The sequence below is a fragment of the Doryrhamphus excisus genome, linkage group LG17, assembly GCF_037039965.1.
Source record: "Doryrhamphus excisus strain RoL-2023G ecotype Guam linkage group LG17, RoL_Dexc_Guam_v1.1, whole genome shotgun sequence".
In the NCBI taxonomy this organism is placed as follows: Eukaryota; Metazoa; Chordata; class Actinopteri; order Syngnathiformes; family Syngnathidae; genus Doryrhamphus; species Doryrhamphus excisus.
In genome coordinates, this window is record NC_136373.1 from 2,526,967 (window position 1) to 2,547,502 (window position 20,536).

Here is a 20,536-nt window from a genome sequence, read left to right on the forward strand (position 1 = left end):
ATAAAACATCCCGCAACACTTCAAATTTGATCTGCACTGCTTCTATATTTAACCTGAACACATCGAGTCCGTACGTGACGTATAGGAAACATTTAAGAGAGCTTGTCATGTGACTATCCCAGGATGCTTCCCCAAAATGGCAGCGTGTCAAAGTAAGCTAGCTCATTCCAAAAATAATATTTCTTTGCCACAAAACCTCATTTTAAATCAATTTAACTATTGCAATGCTTTAACTGGGTATATATTAAATATTACAGTTCAACTTTTTAAAACTATATTTCTTCCAGGAATAATTAAAAAAAACAGCTACAGAAACTAGCTAGCTTTTACAGCTTAACCCATAAGAAGCCATAGTGTGTCCAAAAATGTGTAAGCTAAGCTAGCTCATTTCACAAACCCAGTTATTTTTGTGCTGAAAGATTATTTTAGATTAATTTAATAACCGTAATACTTTAATGGGGTGTCAAATATTATAATTCAACTCTTATCCCATATTTCTTCAATTAATTCACAGAAAAGAAGCTAGGAAACATTGCTATTGGGCTTTTAGTCATCAAACTGTTGTGAACTATACGGATCTGCGAGTCATGAACGGGTCTTTCAACACTTGAGTGTTTTACTGAATCGTGTTTGGCTCAGAATTGCTTCCCTTAGCTAAGTGGAAAAATGAAAAAAGACATGTCAGGGCCTGATGAAATATGGCACACTTGTGACTTGAGTATCCGAATCACAACTTTCGAGTTCTGTGAATGGTACACAGTTCACTTCAGTGAGCGATTCAACAGATCGATTTTTGTCTTTATTGTCCTAAAATTATAGCTGTTTTTTTATCTTCAACTTTCATCTTGTACATTTTCTTCTGTAATTATAACTTCATTCCCATATTTTGACCACATTTCTGCAACCAAATTTCCCAATAATTACAACTTTATTCGTTCCGCGAATGGCTCCTGGGCTGCACATTGCATACCCCTGCTCTAACGCATCCAAACAATAAAACATGGCGGTCAGTGTACTTGACAACGTTAGGGATTCGTATCACTGCACTTTTTGGTTTTGTTTAAGTTCTGCGTGTAGCAGCACCGGAGTGGGAAACACACATAGCGGGATGTCGTCCGGATCAGAACCACCCTGCGAGGCGTCATGACGCTGACAAAATGGCCGGGAGTTCTGGGCTTAAAGTGAGGCAGGAGAGCGAACGCACTGGCACGCTTACTGCTACCAAGATAATGTGACGCTCATGTCCTCCTGTTGAGGGACATTAGATGTAACATGCCGGCTGTCGTCGTTCGAGACCGTTACTGCTAGCATACAAGCTAGGTAGCGAGCGCGATAGCAAGCTAACGATGCTAGGCTAAGGCTAGCTGATACAACTCTTTAGCGAGAGAAAGAAAAGTTGTATTCCCGAATTAAAGCAAAAAAACACAAAACCCCCAACACATCCGCCGTTATTCGAACACGTTCAAATCGGGTGGGGGTTTATTACTCGCTTGCTCGCCTGACGGCCAGCAAACGTACGCTAGCGTGTGCGCCCTTATGCTATGATTATGTTTCTTATTCATTTCGAACGTTGTAATGTCTGCTGAACAGTACGAGGTGTCCACTTAAGCGTCACCTGACAAGCAGTGGACGGTACTTTGGGCAAGAAGCTGTCAGCCATCACCGCCATGGCCCACCCCCCTGTTCAGGGGAACCTGCCCGGTATGCAGGTAGGACAAAGTTTCTTCTTCGTTTTTTTTTAAACCGGACTTGTTATGCCTGTTACCATCGGCACAATATGACACACGTTTCATGCGCAGTTTGCGAAGGAGAGTCGGATCCATCCAAATAATGAGTGTATCGATACCCAGAGTCGGATTGATAGTCGCGTGATGAGGTGTTATTATATTGTTCTACTTAGCCAAGGATAGCGGGATGTTAGCCACGGCTACCAAGAAGTTAGCTACACAAGGAAGTTAGCCTGGGCTACCAGGAAATAAACCAGTGCAACAGGAAGTTAGCCATGATGATCAGGAAGCGAGCCAGTGCTACCAGGAAGTTAGCTACATGAGGAAGTCAGGCACAACTAATTGCCGACAAGGAAGTTAGCCTGGGCAACCAGGAAGCTAGCCAGTTCTACCAGGAAGTTAGCTACATGAGGAAGTCAGACACAACTAATTGACAACAAGGAAGTTAGCCTGTGCAACCAGGAAGTTAGCTACATGAGGAAGTCAGGCACAACTAATTGACAACAAGGAAGTTAGCCTGTGCAACCAGGAAGTTAGCCATGATTATTAGGAAGCTAGCCAGTGCAACCAGGAAGTTAGCTACATGAGGAAGTCAGACACAACTAATTGACAACAAGGAAGCTAGCCAGTGCAACCAGGAAGTTAGCTACATGAGGAAGTCAGACACAACTAATTGACGACAAGGAAGCTAGCCAGTGCAACCAGGAAGTTAGCTACATGAGGAAGTCAGGCACAACTAATTGACAACAAGGAAGTTAGCCTGGGCTACCAGGAAATAAACCAGTGCAACCAGGAAGTTAGCCATGATTATTAGGAAGCTAGCCAGTGCTACCAGGAAGTTAGCTACATGAGGAAGTCAGTCACAACTATTTGACGACAAGGAAGTTAGCCTGGGCTACCAGGAAATAAACCAGTGCAACCAGGAAGTGGGTCAGTCCTACCAGGAAGTTAGAAAAGGGTTTTTAATCTCTTTTCCTTGGCACTATTTCTAGCCGTGGCTCCTGTTAGCTTGTCTGTGCTGCATTTGTTTACCGAGTAGGTTCCATAAACACTTCCTGTCCATCAGTTTTAACGTGTAACGCGTGGGAAATGTACCAATCCGATGGTTCTGTACCAAAAAGTCCTATTACGGTGGTGTAACATTTCCCCGCATCAGAACGCCAGAGTGGATCCGGAGGAGCTTTTCACCAAGCTGGAGCGCATCGGCAAGGGTTCCTTTGGCGAGGTCTTCAAAGGCATCGACAACCGGTCGCAGAAGGTGGTGGCCATCAAGATCATCGACTTGGAGGAAGCCGAGGAAGAGATTGAGGACATTCAGCAGGAGATCACGGTGCTGAGCCAGTGTGACAGCCCCTTCGTCACCAAGTACTACGGATCCTACCTGAAGGTTTGCGGCGCATCAACACGCCTCACACACTTCCACCATTTCCTGTCTGTACTTCATCCTGTCCTTGGCATGGCAGGACACCAAGCTATGGATCATCATGGAGTATTTAGGAGGAGGCTCTGCTTTAGATCTGGTGAGTGTTTGATGAAACCCTCACAATGCTCCTAAGGTTAGAGTTGAATAAACAAAGTCTTGGACAGATGGAACCAGGAGCGCTGGACGAGACCCAAATTGCCACCATTCTGAGGGAGATCCTGAAGGGGTTGGAGTATCTGCACTCTGAGAAGAAGATCCACAGGGATATCAAAGGTCAGAGTTGATTCCTCCATCTCCATAGGAGTTTCCAGCCGGAGCCACATTCATAACATTTCATTTTCTATATATTTAATATATTTAAACTTTCTTCCTAAATAACATTTGGCAATTTTTGACTTAATATTATAACTTTATTCCCATAAATTGCATATTTTCCCCAAAATAATCTTTAATATTTTATATATTATAATATTATTTATTTATAATAAATAACTTATATTTAAAATTTATTTATAATATTATTTATATAATATTTTAATATAGTGAAATATTATCAAAATCATTGCTGATTTTTTCACTTTTGCCATATACAATAAAACTTATTTATAGAATGCTGTGAGCTACACTTTGGACATCCCTTTTGTAGGTTCACAGCACCAGGCTGTCCTATCTAGTCGTTAAGCATGAACTGACTGTGGATATTTAAACTTTCCTCCTAAATAACATTCGGCAATTTTTGACTTAATATTATATTCCCATAAATTGCATTTTCCCCAAAATAATCTTTAATATTTTATATAATATTATTTATTTATGTATAATAAATAATTTATAATATTTACAATTTATTTATAATATTATTTATATAATATTTTATATTTTTATATTTTAGGTTCACAGCACCGGGCTGTCCTATCTAGTCGTTAAGCATGAACTGACTGTGGACTAAAAGCCAAATGCAATGCCCCCCAATCCCCCCCCCCCACCCACCCACAGCCGCCAACGTGCTGCTCTCCGAGCAAGGCGAAGTGAAGCTGGCAGATTTCGGCGTGGCGGGCCAACTCACCGACACCCAGATCAAGCGCAACACCTTCGTGGGCACGCCTTTCTGGATGGCCCCCGAAGTCATCAAGCAGTCGGCGTACGACTCCAAGGTGAGGAAAACCCGGTCGCTTACCGGGAACACTTTTCTAAACGGCGTCCCCTCTTGTGTGCGTTCCAGGCTGACATCTGGTCTCTCGGCATAACCGCCATCGAGCTGGCCAAGGGCGAGCCCCCGCACTCGGAGCTCCACCCCATGAAGGTGTTATTTCTCATCCCAAAGAACAACCCCCCGACTCTGGAGGGAAACTACAGCAAACCGCTCAAAGAGTTTGTGGAGGCTTGCCTCAACAAAGAGCCCAGTTTTGTGAGTATATGCCCCCCCTCAATCACCCCCCCGTCACCACGCGTGCCTCCGCCATCTTTTTTTAAATTCTCGCCCGCTTCCTTTTCCGCAGAGGCCGACTGCCAAAGAGCTGCTGAAGCATAAGCTGATTGTCCGCCACGCCAAGAAGACGTCCTACTTGACCGAGCTGGTTGACAAGTACAAACGGTGGAAGGCCCAGCAGTCCAGAACCGCAGAGTCCAGTTCCGACGAGTCCGATTCGTAAGCGCCGTTAGCGACACGTTAAGCGGCGGGTGCGGGGGTTGACCGCTTGTTTTTGAATGTGTCACAAAGGGAGCAGGATGGGCAGGCGTCAGGCGGAAACAACTTCGGCAGCGACGACTGGATCTTCACCATCCGGGAGAAAGACCCGAAGAAGCTTCAGAATGGAGAGGGCCAGCCGGGGGCGGCAGAGCAGGTGCCCCATACGAGAATTAAGACTAAACTCACAGTGTCGCCTTATAAACAATATCAAAATCATCACACAGCAACTTAACACCCAAAAGGTAGCTAGGAAATATACAAGTTTAAAACTATTTTGTTTCATTCAGCTGCCTCTGTCCACCAGAGGGAGCCAGGGAGCTGGAAGCTTTTTCGTTTTTTTTTTTTTAACCAAGCTTTGTTCCTGAAGTTTGATTTCTCTAAAATAACGTAAGTAACGACCTCTCACCGTCTCTGTCGCCCTGCAGACTAAAGACATTCCAAAGAGGCCTTATTCACAGAACCTGACCGCAGTCATCTCGCCCGCATTCACAGAGGTAACACACTCTTCAAATCCACAGGAAGTGTTCAAGTCCGTGGAAGATACCATATCTGTGTTGACTCCCAGCTGAAAGCCGACCGTGACCCCTTAGTCCTCGACCGCTTGAAGGAGTCCATCCTACGGGCCGAGGAGGCCTACCCCGGCATTACGGATTCCCTCGTGGCTCACATGGTCCACCGCCTTCAGAGGTACCGCCGCATCCTGTTTGAGGTCCCGTCGGGCTTTCCTGGGCAGTAAATACCCCCCCCTTGTTTTTTTCCCCCACAGTTTCTCCACAAGTAGAACGTCTCCTTTTACGCCGCAGTGAACAAGCTGAACTCTCGTGCAAAGAACCGACACTCGCAAAAAGCTCAAAGACCGGAGACTTCCACCTAGCACGCGTACGACGCCATCAGAGACCACACACACGCGCCTCACGGCGAGCAGCATCCTTCATGGAAAAAAGCTCAGGTAAAGTCCTCGTCAGTGGGCGGGGTCACTTGCTGTGTCTCCATTGGCTCACTCGCGCCCTTTGGGAATGTTCGCCTTCAACGCTCACGCTGTCAGGAAGGAAGTACACGGCGTACACGGAGTACTCTTTTGGATGTGTACCGATGCAAGTATTCTATTTGAGACACAGCCCGATTGTACCAAATGCTTTTAAAAGTCCGTTCGGAGTTTTACAGCCTCCGAACCTTTTCCCACGGTGGGGGTGGGAGGGGGGGGGGTCGGTCGGTTTTTACATTTGATTTCATCAACACAGAAAGTTGAGTCAAGATACGCCACGCTAGCAAATAAACGTCAAGAAAAAAACAGCAGCTTTGCGGCATAGGCGAGTGGCGCGGAGGCTAGGTGTTAGCTTTAGCACTTTAGCAACTGCTTATTTTAGCTTTTTTTTTTTTATAGCCGGTGGCACATTCTAAAAGTATACTTTAACAAGAAAATATGTATTTAAAAAAAATTGCAAAACAAGATTTTTTTTACAAGCATAAAGTTTAAATATTAAGAGACCAAAAAAAATCTATCAAGAAATATGTTTAATTTTCCAAGAATGTTTAATTTTGAGGAAAAAAATAACATAGTTTTAAAGTTGAAATGTTCTGAGGACAAATAGTACCATTTTAGTAGCATATTGTTGAAATATTTTACCCAAGAAAGTGGCAATTTTACGAGAATACTATGGAAATATTTCAAGGACAAATAATGCCATATTTGTAGCATAAACTTTGGGGGCGGGGGGGGGGGGGGGGTATTATGGGGGGAAAGACTACTGTATGTGGCCCTGGGTTTGGACACCTTCTGGGTTGTTAAGCCAACAATGCCATATATATATGCGTGTGTATGTAAATGTCTGATCATTTTCAAGTGAAATGTTAAGCTTTTAAAGTGACATAAGAAATAAAAATCTATTGTTAAACGCATCTTTTCTGCTTCCCTCACCATTATGAGTGCAGGGAGCCCCGCAAATATGAAAATATAGATTTCATCATAATAATAATAATACACATAAATCAAGTAATTGAAAACAATATGCTTCTATACTAGCCCACCTTTGCTGTGCCATGTCGAAATGAAATATTGTATTTACTGTACTTTTCATGTTTCATTTTCATGTATGCATTATGCAAAAATTTATTTAAAAATGTAAAAAAATTGAAAATTGTTTTAAAAAAATACATTTGTAAATGCAATTAAAAAAATGAATAATGGTTTATATATTTTTTTATGGAGTAAACATTTCAAAAATAAAAATACAAAATAAATTCAACAATATAAATGTATTTTGTATGCAAACGATATTTTCAAACTCAAATTATGAAAAATTGTTTGAAAATTATGTATTTTGTAATTTTAAAAATTCAATAAAACTTACAACTAATCAATTTTTTAATGGTTCATATATTTTCAAAAATGCAACAAGAATAAATTTAATTTTTATATATTTTTTTTTACAAATGCAGTAACAGATTTGAAAAAATATTTAATAGTTTTTAAATGAAAAAAAGTAAAAAAAAAAGTTTTAAATACATAAATTATTCATTCATTCATAGAATTTAGAAAATACAAAAATAAGTCACTGAAATATTTGACTAAAATACTGTAAAATGTGGGTCCTAGTTTGAGGCCATTTGAAGACCCCTGCATAAAAGGAAAATATTTATTAATATGCTAATATGTGCATAATTATAAAAAGGTAAGACCAAAGAACACAATGTGTAGGAAATAGGAGGAAAAAGCAGCACCAGGATCAGTTCTTCCAGGCGTAGCTGTAGTCCTTCATGGTGATCTGCGTGAGCGCCGACTTTCCCAGGCCAGAGGGTCGCTGCAGCTGCCTGACGGAGGCGGGATGGAGGCCGCATTGGGACAGGTCCGTCGGGCCGCTTTCGCACTGCACGGATCCCGTGTGAAAAGGTAAACGTGTTGTACTCGAACAAACGTTCCAGGGATGGTCCTACCTGTTGCCGGGGATCGCGGACGTTCAGGACGGCCGTCGGCGTGTGAGTGTAGAGCGTAGCCGAAAAGTTCCCTTTCTGGGCGGGTCCCAGCAAAGTGGTGATGGCGTGGAGGGAGGACGGCAGGATGGGTCCTTCAGGGTGACCACAAAAAACTCTAACTTAATCGTCCCACGCTGCGTTCAATGACTGCCGGGTTACCTGCTATCTCCAGACTGCTGACGTTCTGGTAGGTGGAACCAACCTGGCTCTTCACGTTCACACAGCGCGCCTCCAAGGAAGGAAGGAAGGAGAGAGCAGACTACATCAATCCTACCAGGATCAAGTCCCAAATTTACTGGGAAAAATATCATATTATGATGAATGAAGTCGTAAAGTTACTAAATAAATTTCAAGTCATTCATTTACAGTAAAAACTTGTTTGCTACAGTAAAGTCTGCAATTAATGAGAACCAAAAGTACATTTACAAGGGGAAAAAGTCCAGTTTGAGAATAAAATGCACACCAATTAACTAATTAATTAATAATCTAAGTTGACAAGAAAAAAATATGTCCTCAATTTTAAAAAAAAAAAGTAAAATTTATGAGAAAAGTCGTAAATTTATCCCAAAATTTTGAAAATTGGCAATATTTTCAAGTTGTCATTTTAAAGATGAAAAAATCAAATTGATGAACATTTTTTAAAAGTCAGAAATTTCCAATAATAAAGTCGCCCTTTTACGAAAATTAAGTTGAAAAATAAGAAATAAATTTATGGAAATAAATTTGTAAGTTGACAAAATATTTTTAAAAGTCAAACTTAGGAGGACAAAAAATTTGGAGACTTAAGCCATAAATTTTCCCCCAAAAATTAAAAAATTGGTGAGAACGAGGGCTCATGTTTATTTTTTTTACTTTTTTCATTTTATTTGAAGTATTCAAGATTTGTCTTATCTTCATATTTCAAATAATTGATTTCATGCTGGGCTAGAAGCAAGCAGGGGAAGGCGAAATATTTGAGAACGCCATCTTAAGTGCAAGAGAAGCCCCCCTTAAGGCGGGACCATAAACGTGAGAAGAACCGTGGCGTACCTTGAGCGTGTGCAAGGCGGCACCCCTGAAGGCGAGGGGGGCCAGCAGCGTGGGAGGAAGTCCCGCCTGTGAGCCGGCCGTGGCGACCACGCCCTTGGAGTTGATGAGGAAGTTGATGAGCGTGAAGGCGTGCGCTCCTTCCACGCATGCCGCCGACTCCGGCTTGTGGTCCACAATGGCCGCCCGGCCCTCCTTGCTGCTGGACGACAAGCGTTAGGGGACGAAAGGTGGACACGGAATGGTGCGCGGCGGGGGACACACAATTGCATGGAGACGCCGTCCGGCTTCCTGATCTTGTCCCGCACTCCTATTTCCTCCAGCCAGGAGAGGCCGCCACCGCAGTCGTCGTCTTCGTCATCCTCGTCCCGCGGCTCTCCGCACTTCCTCCTTTCCTCCATTAGAGGCAACGTGAAGCGGATGCCTGACAGACCAATGGCTGATGAGCACAGGAAGCAGGAAGACGGGCGGGGGCCACATCTCACCTTCAGCCTCCATGGCGTCTCGGAGGCCTCTGCTCGTGGGGGACATCGTGGCGGTGACGCCGCTCGAACCTCCCACGCCGGCCGCCCTGAACAACACTGTGAACTGACAGCGAGGAACGCTAGCTAGCGTGCGTGGGATCGGTGGAACAGGAAGTAAGCGGTACCTGATGCGCGCACACGTAGAAGTACGGACACAGCCTGGCCTTCAGGAGCCCGTACAGCGACGACAGGGCGGCCGACCTGCGCCCACGCACGCCACAAATCATTCCCTTGGCATTCACAGAGGCGCCACCTCACCCGACGGGCCCCGGCGTCACCTCACCATTCGCTCATCAGGCTCTGCTGCAGCGCCGCATCGTGCGCCCAGGGGGCGCTGGTGCCCGCGAACCTCCGCTCAGCGTCCATCCTGGGGAAGAGCGGCACCCACGGCAGGCTGGGGTGCTGCCAGTAGATCAGACTCTGCTGGAAGGCGCAACGCAGATCCACGCACGACCTCGCATCCTGGAAGACGAGGAGGAGTGTACTACAGGGCATACACTGGGCTGCTGGAGTGTACTATAGGGCATACATTGGGCTGCTGGAGTGTACTACAGGGCATACACTGGGCTGCTGGAGTGTACTACAGGGCATACACTGGGCTGCTGGAGTGTACTACAGGGCATACACTGGGCTTCTGGAGTGTACTACAGGGCATACACTGGGCTGCTGGAGTGTACTACAGGGCATACACTGGGCTGCTGGAGTGTACTACAGGGCATACATTGGGCTGCTGGAGTGTACTACAGGGCATACACTGGGCTGCTGGAGTGTACTACAGGGCATACATTGGGCTGCTGGAGTGTACTACAGGGCATACACTGGGCTGCTGGAGTGTACTACAGGGCATACACTGGGCTGCTGGAGTGTACTACAGGACATACACTGGGCTGCTGGAGTGTACTACAGGGCATACACTGGGCTGCTGGAGTGTACTACAGGGCATACACTGGGCTGCTGGAGTGTACTACAGGGCATACACCGGCCTGCTGGAGTGTACTACAGGGCATATATGTATTGGGCTGCTGGAGTGTACTACAGGGCAAATATTGGGTTGCTGGAGTGTACTACAGGGCATACATTGGGCTGCTGGAGTGTACTACAGGGCATATATTGGGCTGCTGGAGTGTACTACAGGGCATACATTGGGCTGCTGGAGTGTACTACAGGGCTGCTGGAGTGTACTACAGGGCATACATTGGGCTGCTGGAGTGTACTACAGGGCTGCTGGAGTGTACTATAGGGCACATATTGGGCTGCTGGAGTGTACTCCTTTTTAACAAAATTGTCTTGAAGATGTAGTACTAACTGTAGTAATATTTCTAAAATAGTATTTTTTTAGGCGTGATGACTTGGGTACCTGCAGGCAGTGTGGTACGGTGGAGAAGTGTGTCCTGCAGTGCTGGCTCAGCCCCAACGCTTCTTCCTGAGCTTTTGGATGCTCCGTCCAAGCCAAGGTCAGCGAGGACGAGAAGAGCAGGCGGGTCTTCAGGCTCCAGTCGGCCGGGTATTCTGTGCAGAGGGGGGGCGTTGCGGGTTCAGGAGCCACGGCCTGGGGGCGGGGAGGGGGAGTCAAACCCTGACCATTCGCTCAACTTTGCTAGAAATGTAAGAAATGTTCATGTTTTTGTCAAATATACCTTCAACAATGGCGTCTGGACGTCCCCCCCTTCGGAACCAGGGGGAGACTGAAGGGAAGACTCGGGAGAAGACGTCGGCACGTCCGCATCTTCTGCTTTGGCGGTCGAAACTCCCTCCGCAGTCGACTCCATCTTGTCATCTTTCCCGTCGTCGCGGGTGAGACCGAATCTGTTCTCGATGTTGGCGAACGGGTTCCTGCGTTTCGCCGCGCCGGCGGAGCGGCTCAGTTTGCCGAGAAGCGGACCGGGTGCGAAGGGACGGAGGGACGGACACGAAGGCGGCGACGGGCTTGTTTGTCCTGTACCGCTGCCGTCGTGACCACCGCCCGGGCTGGGGAAAGCTTCGCTGCGGGCTCTTTTCCTTCGCATGCGCATGGTTTCCGAAGGCCGCTTGAAGCTGGGAGAATAGCCGCACTCTTCCGACATTTTGTCGACCTTTCTCGATATATGACCGAAACTGTACGACAAGACGTCAACAAACCACAGGTCGGTACCTTCCAAATTTGCCGCCTCTTCTTCTTCCGCTTCCTTGTCTGCTTGTTATTTTTTTGGCGGTTGGCAACTAGTCATTAGTGCATTACCGCCACCTGCTGGACTGGAGTGGAAGGGCCCAAGCGTCCCAAGTGCTGCGACAATGCAGTGATGAAGTTCCACCGCTAGATGTCACAGTTTTACCAGCAAAACAACCAAACCAGCGACGAAAACACCGTTTATTGTATTTCAACATTCCCAGGTGACAGGTGGACGCCATGTTAGCAGGCAGCGTCATGACGTCATTATGACAAAAATAGATAGAAGTGGGTGGGAGGGGTACACGAACAGGCTGTCACACCTTAATATTTAACTTTTTGAAATTTTATACTTGCTGTCCTGCCTTTTATTTTGTATTGTTTCCTCCTGGTTTTGTCGATGAAAAGGTCCAGGTCAGTCAGTACGGCCTCCAGACGGCCTCGGCGGCGGCCATGTTGGCCGGAGAGCTGCTGTGGCTGGACTCCACCTCCACGCCCTCGCTGGGATTGGGCAGAGACGGGTGCAGCAGAGGCGAGCCGGTGGAAGCGTTGGTGCACGGCGGCAGGATCCTCGGCGGCGGGGAGCGCGAGTCTCCGCCTCCCCCCGCCATCATAGAGAACTGGTAGGAGCCGGCGGCAGCCGAGTAGTACACGTGGTACGGCGAGGTGGACTGAAAGGGTCGGTTCTGCGGCTGGTGCGGCGCGTTGGACGGGTACGGCGGAGGCAGGTATGTGTGGTAGCGGCCGCTGGGCGTGGTCGCCATGGCCGTCGCCATGGTGATGCCCAGAGCGCTGTTGGAGACGGGGTTGTGGGGGGGCGTGTATGTGAAGGCGGCCGCCGTGGGGGGGTAGTGGACGCGCGGGTCGGAGAAACGTGTGTCCGGCAAAGAGGGCAGAGAGGTGAAAGGGCGCTCCAAGGTCATCCTCGGGTCGCCGAACGTCAGCTCTGAACCTGAACGGGAATCGGGTCTTACATTTCCTCCTTCGAGATGCGTGCGTGCGTGGGCGTCTTACCTGTTAGACGCGAGGACAGCTCACCAAGCGACGAGCGAGATGGTGAAAGGGGATTGGCTGAGTGGACGCTGGGCGTGGCTATCTGGGCCAAGTAGGGATACGATTGGTCGTAGGACCAAGATGGAGACGACTGCATCGGGCGAGCATCTGACAGAGACGGCCAATAAAAAACCTTTTACAAAATCAAATCTATCATTTTAATCAAACTGCAAATCAATCAAAATTATAATACAATATTTTAAATATATCATATTTATAAATATATAATGTTTGATGATTAGCTATTCAAATGATAAAAATGAAAGAACATGAAATCAATTATTTGAAATATGAAGATAAGACTAACAATTCTATACTTCAAATAAAATAAAAAAAAAGTAAAAATAATAAATAATACAAATAAAAAAATGCAGAAATAGATGGGATGTTCTTACCAGCAGACACCTGCGTGTGGGCGGGGCTGGAGAAGGCGGCTGACTGGCGTGTGTTGGCGGCGGAGGCCTGATGGTGATGATGATGATGCTGATGATGGGCATGATGATGATGATGATGATGATGAGGGTGGGGGGGTGTGACTCTCACGGAGCTCCGCCTCAGCTGCTCCAGCTCCGTCAGCCTCTCGGAGAAAGCCAAGGACCCCGGCTTCATGTCCTCCATCTTTTGGCGGTGACCTAAAGGGGGGGGGGGTAGCTTATGGGACTTATGGCCGCTTCCTCTTTTACACACGCACACACTTTTACACACGCGCACACTTTTACACACGCGCACACTTTTACACACGCGCACACTTCCTTGTTTGTGTTAGCCTACCTGAGAATTTACGACCAGCCTTTTTTCCAGAAAGAACCCAAACCTTATTTTTGCTTCTTTCTCAGAATATTAGGACTGATTTCAACTTTATGCTACTAAAAATTTCCTCATAATATTACTACTTTATTCTTGCTAAATGATCATTTTTCCCTTTTTTCCCTTCATATTTGGACTTTATTGTTCTACAGTTACAGCTGCTGTTTCTTTTTGCAAAATTTTACTTAAATATGATGACTTTATTCCCATTACATGATGACTTTATTTCCATAATATTGTGAATTTATTCCCATAATATTGTGACTTTATTCCTATAATATTGTGACTTTATTCCCATAATATGATGACTTTATTTCCATAATATTGTGAATTTATTCCCATAATATTGTGAATTTATTCCCATAATATTGTGACTTTATTACCATAATATGATGACTTTATTCCCATAATATTGAGACTTTATTCCCATAATATTGTGACTTTATTCCTATAATATTGTGACTTTATTCCCATAATATGATGACTTTATTCCCATAATATTGTGACTTTATTCCCATAATATTGTGACTTTATTACCATAATATTGTGACTTTATTACCATAATATGATTTTATTCCCATAATATTTTGACTTTATTTCCATAATATTGTGACTTTATTCCCATAATATTTTGACTTATTTCCATAATATTTTGACTTTATTACCATAATATGTTTACTTTATTCCCATAATATTGTGACTTTACTACCACAATATGATGACTTTATTGCCATAATATTATGACTTTAGTCCTGTTTGTCTTTAATGTTTCAAGCGAGTAAAATGAGTTAACTTTCTTTTTCTTCACGTTCCAAAAGGACTGCTGACGTTTCCATGTTTGCTGTTTAGTGTGTTCCACTCACGTCGGGGCTCCCTGGGACCGTCCACGGTGATTTTGATGGCTCTCTGGTAGGTGGCCACCTGGGGGGGGTTGGTGAAGACGGTGATGGTGAGGGTGAAACTCTTCCCTGCCAGGAGGACAAGAGAGACAACATCACACCAGCTTCTCCTCTTCCGCTTTCTCATGCACTCCAAATCACCACAAAATACTACTACTAGTAGTACAAGTACTACCTTACATGTACTGTATGTAGCATGTACTTTAGGGCTGAGCGTAACGGTCGCAGCAGAGAGAGGAAGGAGGTTGGCGCCCATGAGGAAGTTGCTTTGAATACTGATCTTTATTCACGTGCACTTCCTCCTCTGCGTGTGTGTATGTGTGTGTGTGTATGTGTGTGTGCGTGTGTGTGCGCACACACCCCGGCCGCTGCGCCCGACGAAGCGCAGGTCGTTGAATCGGGCCACTTGGTTTTTCACGGCTGCCGTGGCGTTGCGAAGCTCGGCCGAGTAGTTCTCGTCATTTCCCGCCATCACCGTCACCATGGTGCCTTCAGGGACCTCGCCCAGTGCCACCACCTGAAAGACGGCACGCTGATGTGTCAAAGACTTTCCATGCGTGTGTCACACAATCATTGTTTAAAAACATGTACTTGCTATTTAGTCCATAAAGTCAGAAATAATAGAACATTTAACAAAGCCGCAGTGCCAAGGATCTACTCATTGAACAAAGAGATCTACTCGTTCAACAAACAGATATTGCCAAGGATCTACTCATTGAACAAAGAGATCTACTCGCTCAACAAAGAGATAATGCCAAGGATCTACTCGTTCACCAAAGAAATAGTGCCAAGGATCTACTCATTGAACAAAGAGATCTGCTCATTCAACAAAGAGATATTGCCAAGGATCTACTCGTTCATCAAACAGTGCCAAGGATCTACTCGTTCATCAAACAGTGCCAAGGATCTATTAGTTCATCAAACAGTGCCAAGGATCTACTCGTTCATCAAACAGTGCCAAGGATCTAGTACTTGTTCATCAAACGGTGCCAAGGATCTACTCGTTCATCAGATGGTGCCAAGGATCTACTCGTTCACCAAAGAGATTGTGCCAAAGATCTACTCGTTCATTAAACAGTGCCAAGGATCTACTCATTCATCAAACAGTGCCAAGGATCTACTTGTTCACCAAAGAGATAGTGCCAAGGATCTACTCGTTCATCAAACAGTGCCAAGGATCTATTTGTTCACCAAAGAGATAGTGCCAAGGATCTACTCATTCATCAGATAGTGCCAAGGATCTAATCTTTCATCAGATAGTGCCAAGGATCTATTCATTCTTCAGATAGTGCCAAGGATCTACTCATTGACCAAAGAGATAGTGCCAAGGATCTACTCGTTCATCGGATAGTGCCAAGGATCTACTCGTTCTTCAGATAGTGCCAAGGATCTACTCGTTGACCAAAGAGATAGTGCCAAGGATCTACTCGTTCATCGGATAGTGCCAAGGATCTACTCGTTCTTCAGATAGTGCCAAGGATCTACTCGTTGACCAAAGAGATAGTGCCAAGGCTTTCTGACCTTGAAGGCAACAGGCAGTGTTTTGTTGCACCTCCAGTGGGTGGGCAGCACGGAGCACAGGAAGTTGGGGCTGTCGGTCTTCACCAAGTCGCCCGGGTGCTCCACCATGACCTGGCCAGAAGGAAAGGGTTGACGTGAAGCCTCGGAGAAACACACGGCGCCTCGGCCTCCGTGCCGGACCTCCCAGCCTACCGTGTCGTGGTTGGTCAGACGCAGCTTGCCCACCAGGGACGCCCCCCCGCCCTCCGCCTCCCGGGCGCCGAGGGCCTCGGCCATCTTTCCCCCGGACGCCGGCACGGTGGAAGGGGGGGTGTAGCGCCGGCCGAGGGAGGGGTCTGGAGGAGACATTTCTTTTTTTCAGATACTTCAGGCAAAAATACCACAGCTAGCATTCATGCTAAATCATATTTACGTATTTATGGCAGTAGTTCTTCATGTTAGCATACTTTCTTATTAGACCAGGAATATTACATTCATCATTTTATTCATTCTCTCCCTACTATTTGCAGGATGTATATTGTTTGTCCGGACGCGCTGGACACACACACACACACACACACACACACACGGAAAATGTGAATTTTCACCAAAACAACTATAAAAATGTAATATTACAATTAATATTTTTGTTAACTTTTACAGTGCAACACATATTTAGCATTTATGCCATTACATTTTTGAACCATTTATATTAAAAATATATTCATACATAAAATTGACATTTTATGACAGAGGATGCCCGATAAATAAATATGATAAATGTATATAAAACTTCATTTATTAACTTAATTTTAAATAAGTTTTTTTTTACATATTTGCCATTTATGTCTTAAGAAATATAATAATAAATATTTATATTAGAGTTAATGTATTTAATTTTTAGCTTGATTCTGACATTATTACTGCAGCAAATCTTATTATTATGATAAAATATTATTTATGTAGCGACAGCAAAGAGAATAATATGACCTGATTTGATTGATAACCATGGAATTGCTTGGTATCATTTAGGATAATAACAATAACCGAACATGACGTCACCTTGAAGGACATAAATATCCATTAAAATGATGATGTACCGTATTTGGCGTCCCACAGAAAGACCATTTGTGCGGCTCGTCGACAACAAACTTCCGGCGGAAGGGCAAATTCTTCGAGTTAATTGAAAAAACAAACAGAAACAACCGTAGACTCCCAACACTTGCTTTTGTTTTGAGTGAAATAAAAGTCCTCAAAGCTCCGTCCCGAAGGGTGGCAACATTCTCCCCTCCAAAATAAATATTAAAAAAAAGAGCTTTCCGACACGACCAAGTGTTGAAAACACTGCAGCGCACGCGCGCGTGTGTGTTTCCGTTTAATGCCAATTCAGACTGGCAGCGGGCTAGCTTTGGCCGGCCTGTCATCAGTGCATTATAGCTCACTCGGAACCTGATTGGCTGAAGGCGACCATCGGGCAAGCTGATTGGCCTGAGGGGGCGGGGACAACGGGGTGATCTTAACCAGTCAGGTCGAGATCCGTCCGAGTAAAGTGAAACAAACTTGCACTTTTCTTGCCCAAAAAACAAAAAAACACCAAAAACGACGCAATAATATTTCATTATACTATATCCAAGTGTATTCACACTTATAATAAGTTATATACAATGCAATGAGAGTAAAAGGTGAGCTAAATTACGGGAAGTGTGCCGCTCGCTTGAAGTTAAAACTAAGCCATACCAGTGATGGCCCATAGGGGTCAGTAAAAGATCGAAACCATGTCTTCAAGCCACAATAAAGATGGAAGGTAATGTTTTTCCATCTTAATGTATATTTTTCACATGCTAATGTTGGAATAGTTTGACTTTACTCAAATGTCCTTCAATTGAAGTATTTATTAAGTGTTATTAGCATTATTAGAGCAGGATTTCTTTAAAAATAACACATTTATTTAGTTTTGTTTGACTTCAAAAACCAAAACTGTTCCATCTGGAAAAAGTTATATATTTATGAACATTTGATCGACTTCAAGCTGCTGTCGGAAGAGTTTTGAGAAGATGCCAGTCTGCCTCCTGCAAAGCGGCGTGGCCAAAGGGGAATGATAAAAAATGCAAACGCCTCCTTTCTTGTTTGACCCGCACACGGAAATATTTATATTTCACTTTCCCAATAATACCACCAAGAAAAAGCCAGAATGAAAGATTTCATTCATTTAGATAGAATTCATTCTTCCTTTATCAATCTATAAAACAATATATCTCACATATGAAAGAAATTCATGTTAAAAAAAGGAAAAAAAACGTTTCATTTTCAGAGAGTGTATAGAAAAAGATGGCGCTTTACCAAAGAGCTGGCTGCTTCCTGTGGGGCCTTTCCTCATCAAGAGCATGGCCCAAGAACCAGAGAAAGCCCCCGCGTTCATGCCGGGATCCTCGACGCCAGTCCTGCCGGCGATATCCAAAAATCACCAAAACTCAGATTCATGTGCACTCGGAGGAACGCGAGCGGGCTGTTTTTATACTCACCTCCCCGTGCCCCCCCTCCCCCTCCATCAAAAGGGAATCCGGTCAAGCTGAAGTTTGAAGGGGTCTGAAGCTCACCGCCACGGGGGACACGCGTCCACTTTGCCCTCGGGCGCCGGCCGCTGATTTCTTCTCCCCGCTCCTCCTCGCCACTTGGGATGCCTGCTCAGGACCAGAGACCTTTTCTCTAACGCCTCCCGGGGAGGACCGGGCTTTTGTACAAAGCAGAATGGGGGTTTCTTCACAAGAAGACCGGAGACCAACAAATTCTTTTATTAGCTAAAAAAAATACATTTTTGTAACCGACTGTATTATTTTTTACATTTTTTAGAATGACGTGTTTATTTAAATTAAATTTATATTATTTCATTTTTATTCATAAATTATTAATTTACTCATTATTATTTATTATAATTATGTTAGTTTATTTGTGATTATTTTATTCTATTCATTTAAGATTTTACATTAAAATGATTCATTTATTTATTTCAATGTAATGATTTATTCATGTGTTTTTTATGTTTTTATTATTTATTTATGACTGGATAAATCGCAAATAAATATTCTTAATATTTATTTACTTATTTTCATTTTTGAACATTTTTGGCAGGAATTTTATAACTTTTTTTATTATTTTTATATTATTTTATATAGCCGTAATTATTCATTCATGTGTTTTGGTTGATTTACTCTTTTTTTATTGGACTTGACATTACTTTTAAGAGAACATTTTTTCATGTCAGGTGTGCTATTGTATTCCAAAATAAGTCAACAATAAGGAATTGTATATTTGAGTATTTTCGGAATAAGTTCTACCCTTCCATGTGTAGGACTATGTGCAGCTTTGTGGAGCTGTCCGTGGTGCTGCACTGGTCTCGTCTCGTTCTACTGCTTTTTTCTATACAAGCAAACCCGAGCGGCGACACACGTGTCGCCTATTACCACTTCACACACACATACAGTCAACGTAAGCGCGCGTGCACACACACACACACACACACACACACACCTTGTCTATAATTCATGGGGTGTATTGTGCGGATGCAGTTAACTGCCGCTTAAAAGTAATTAATTGATTTTCTGACATATCGGTTAGCAGGAGCCGCAAGTGACACACACACACACACACACACACACACACACACACACACACACGCACACACACACAGCTTGATGACGATACACACTTATTAACATTGGGGCTACGTATATCTACTTAAATATCAATGTAAATATATGCATATTCATTCTAAACAAACAACTAATTTAAAACTGTAATATTTACAAAGAAATTAATGCAAACACAAACTTTAAACAAATAAAAACTTCTAAAGTTTCAAATAAAAGAATTTAAAACCAGTAATATTTGAAAATAAATGTAAAAAATGTAAATGTGCACACGATTCTTGTTTTTAAAAATATTGACAATCTATGTAGCATAAAAAGTGCTTTCAATGCAAATTTTAAATACATATAAATACATTCTAAAATGTAAAAAAAATATCATTTTAAAATAGTAATATTCAATAATAAATTTAAAAAATTAGTATTACTATTAATAGTATTAGTATTATTATTTAATAGTAGAAAATAATAATTAAAATGCCGTAAGATTTAAAAAGAAAACTACAATTAAAAAACTGTTTATTAATTAATTTTCAAAATCCAACTAAAATGATGAAAAATCAGTCATTTTTACAAAAGAAAAATTATTTTAAAAAATGGTACTATTTGAAATGAGAGAAGTTCAGCAACTTTGGCAGCCATGAAGTCTTTTAGTCTCCTTTGAGGAAGAAGTTGGCCTTTCACCTTCTCCTATCACTCACTCCATCGCTGCAACTTTGGCAGGGAAAGGACTTGAAATATGCAAAAGGACGTCCTTTGGCTGTGTGTGTGTGTGTGTGTGTGTGTGTGTGTTGACTGAATTATTCAGCCAGACTCGCGCCTCCGTCTCGCTAAACTCAACATTGATTTTCTGCCACAGGAGATGAAGGACGGGCAAGGAGGGATGGCGGGATAGCGCTTCCATCAAGAACACGGGCGGCGCTTTGGCCAGCGGAAGGTAGGAATGAGACAGAGGCGGACTGGCTGTGTGTGTGTGTGTGGGGGGGGGGGTCCAAAGTGAGAGCACACGTGTGGAGTGACACCGGGGGCGCTGGGAAGAGATTGATGCGGGGCGATGAAGGAGCCTCCGGCGGTGTTTAGTGCAGTTTGAATGGCTGAGCAGGTGCATTAGGACCCGGGAACGC

At 43.9% G+C, this 20,536-nt stretch overlaps 3 protein-coding genes across 5 annotated transcripts; 1 reads left to right on the forward strand and 2 right to left on the reverse strand.

The window, feature by feature from the left end:
* Positions 1 to 835: 835 nt before the first annotated feature.
* LOC131137692 (serine/threonine-protein kinase 24-like) lies at positions 836 to 6,548 on the forward strand. The gene is made up of 11 exons (XM_058085930.2): positions 836 to 1,709; positions 2,884 to 3,114; positions 3,191 to 3,247; positions 3,315 to 3,423; positions 4,147 to 4,304; positions 4,373 to 4,558; positions 4,650 to 4,798; positions 4,871 to 4,994; positions 5,266 to 5,334; positions 5,406 to 5,527; positions 5,607 to 6,548. The coding sequence occupies exons 1-11, from the start codon at positions 1,668 to 1,670 to the stop codon at positions 5,644 to 5,646; spliced, it is 1,287 nt and encodes a 428-aa protein (XP_057941913.2). The 5' UTR covers positions 836 to 1,667; the 3' UTR covers positions 5,647 to 6,548.
* A 778-nt stretch (positions 6,549 to 7,326) lies between these two features.
* On the reverse strand, positions 7,327 to 11,521 carry donson (DNA replication fork stabilization factor DONSON). The gene is made up of 10 exons (XM_078798145.1): positions 11,001 to 11,521; positions 10,721 to 10,912; positions 9,647 to 9,825; positions 9,489 to 9,564; positions 9,325 to 9,427; positions 9,104 to 9,263; positions 8,843 to 9,038; positions 7,973 to 8,042; positions 7,775 to 7,905; positions 7,327 to 7,707 (listed from the first exon to the last, which is right to left on the reverse strand). Exons 1-10 carry the CDS (start codon positions 11,424 to 11,426, stop codon positions 7,567 to 7,569), a joined length of 1,674 nt encoding a protein of 557 aa, XP_078654271.1. The 5' UTR covers positions 11,427 to 11,521; the 3' UTR covers positions 7,327 to 7,566.
* A 189-nt stretch (positions 11,522 to 11,710) lies between these two features.
* On the reverse strand, positions 11,711 to 18,545 carry runx1 (RUNX family transcription factor 1). 3 transcript variants are annotated; one of them, XM_078798148.1, is made up of 9 exons: positions 18,291 to 18,545; positions 18,109 to 18,209; positions 15,982 to 16,124; positions 15,790 to 15,900; positions 14,629 to 14,785; positions 14,233 to 14,337; positions 12,958 to 13,194; positions 12,524 to 12,670; positions 11,711 to 12,461 (listed from the first exon to the last, which is right to left on the reverse strand). In XM_078798148.1, the coding sequence occupies exons 2-9, from the start codon at positions 18,185 to 18,187 to the stop codon at positions 11,929 to 11,931; spliced, it is 1,512 nt and encodes a 503-aa protein (XP_078654274.1). In that variant the 5' UTR covers positions 18,188 to 18,209; positions 18,291 to 18,545; the 3' UTR covers positions 11,711 to 11,928. The 3 variants fall into 3 exon arrangements, with proteins under 3 accessions (XP_078654274.1, XP_078654273.1, XP_057941881.2); XM_078798147.1 differs by lacking the exon at positions 18,291 to 18,545 and having other exon boundaries at positions 18,109 to 18,244; XM_058085898.2 differs by lacking the exons at positions 18,109 to 18,209; positions 18,291 to 18,545 and adding an exon at positions 16,869 to 17,134.
* Between the last annotated feature and the right edge of the window lie 1,991 nt (positions 18,546 to 20,536).

What these genes read in the sequence shown, in the direction of transcription:
- LOC131137692 (XM_058085930.2), top strand. Translation starts at nt 1,668, where the DNA reads ATGGCCCACCCCCCTGTTCAGGGGAACCTGCCCGGTATGCAG. An exon ending in TCAACAAAGAGCCCAGTTTT is followed by an intron (nt 4,559 to 4,649) that starts GTGAGTATATGC and finishes CCTTTTCCGCAG; the next exon opens with AGGCCGACTGCCAAAGAGCT. An exon ending in ATGGTCCACCGCCTTCAGAG is followed by an intron (nt 5,528 to 5,606) that starts GTACCGCCGCAT and finishes TTTCCCCCACAG; the next exon opens with TTTCTCCACAAGTAGAACGT.
- donson (XM_078798145.1), bottom strand. Translation starts at nt 11,426, where the DNA reads ATGTCGGAAGAGTGCGGCTATTCTCCCAGCTTCAAGCGGCCTTCGGAA. An exon ending in AGACGCCATGGAGGCTGAAG is followed by an intron (nt 9,264 to 9,324) that starts GTGAGATGTGGC and finishes TTGGTCTGTCAG; the next exon opens with GCATCCGCTTCACGTTGCCT. An exon ending in CAGCAGTCTGGAGATAGCAG is followed by an intron (nt 7,906 to 7,972) that starts GTAACCCGGCAG and finishes GTCACCCTGAAG; the next exon opens with GACCCATCCTGCCGTCCTCC.
- runx1 (XM_078798148.1), bottom strand. Translation starts at nt 18,187, where the DNA reads ATGAACGCGGGGGCTTTCTCTGGTTCTTGGGCCATGCTCTTGATGAGG. An exon ending in CCACACGCAGGTGTCTGCTG is followed by an intron (nt 12,671 to 12,957) that starts GTAAGAACATCC and finishes CGTCTCTGTCAG; the next exon opens with ATGCTCGCCCGATGCAGTCG. An exon ending in GCTGTCCTCGCGTCTAACAG is followed by an intron (nt 12,462 to 12,523) that starts GTAAGACGCCCA and finishes ATTCCCGTTCAG; the next exon opens with GTTCAGAGCTGACGTTCGGC.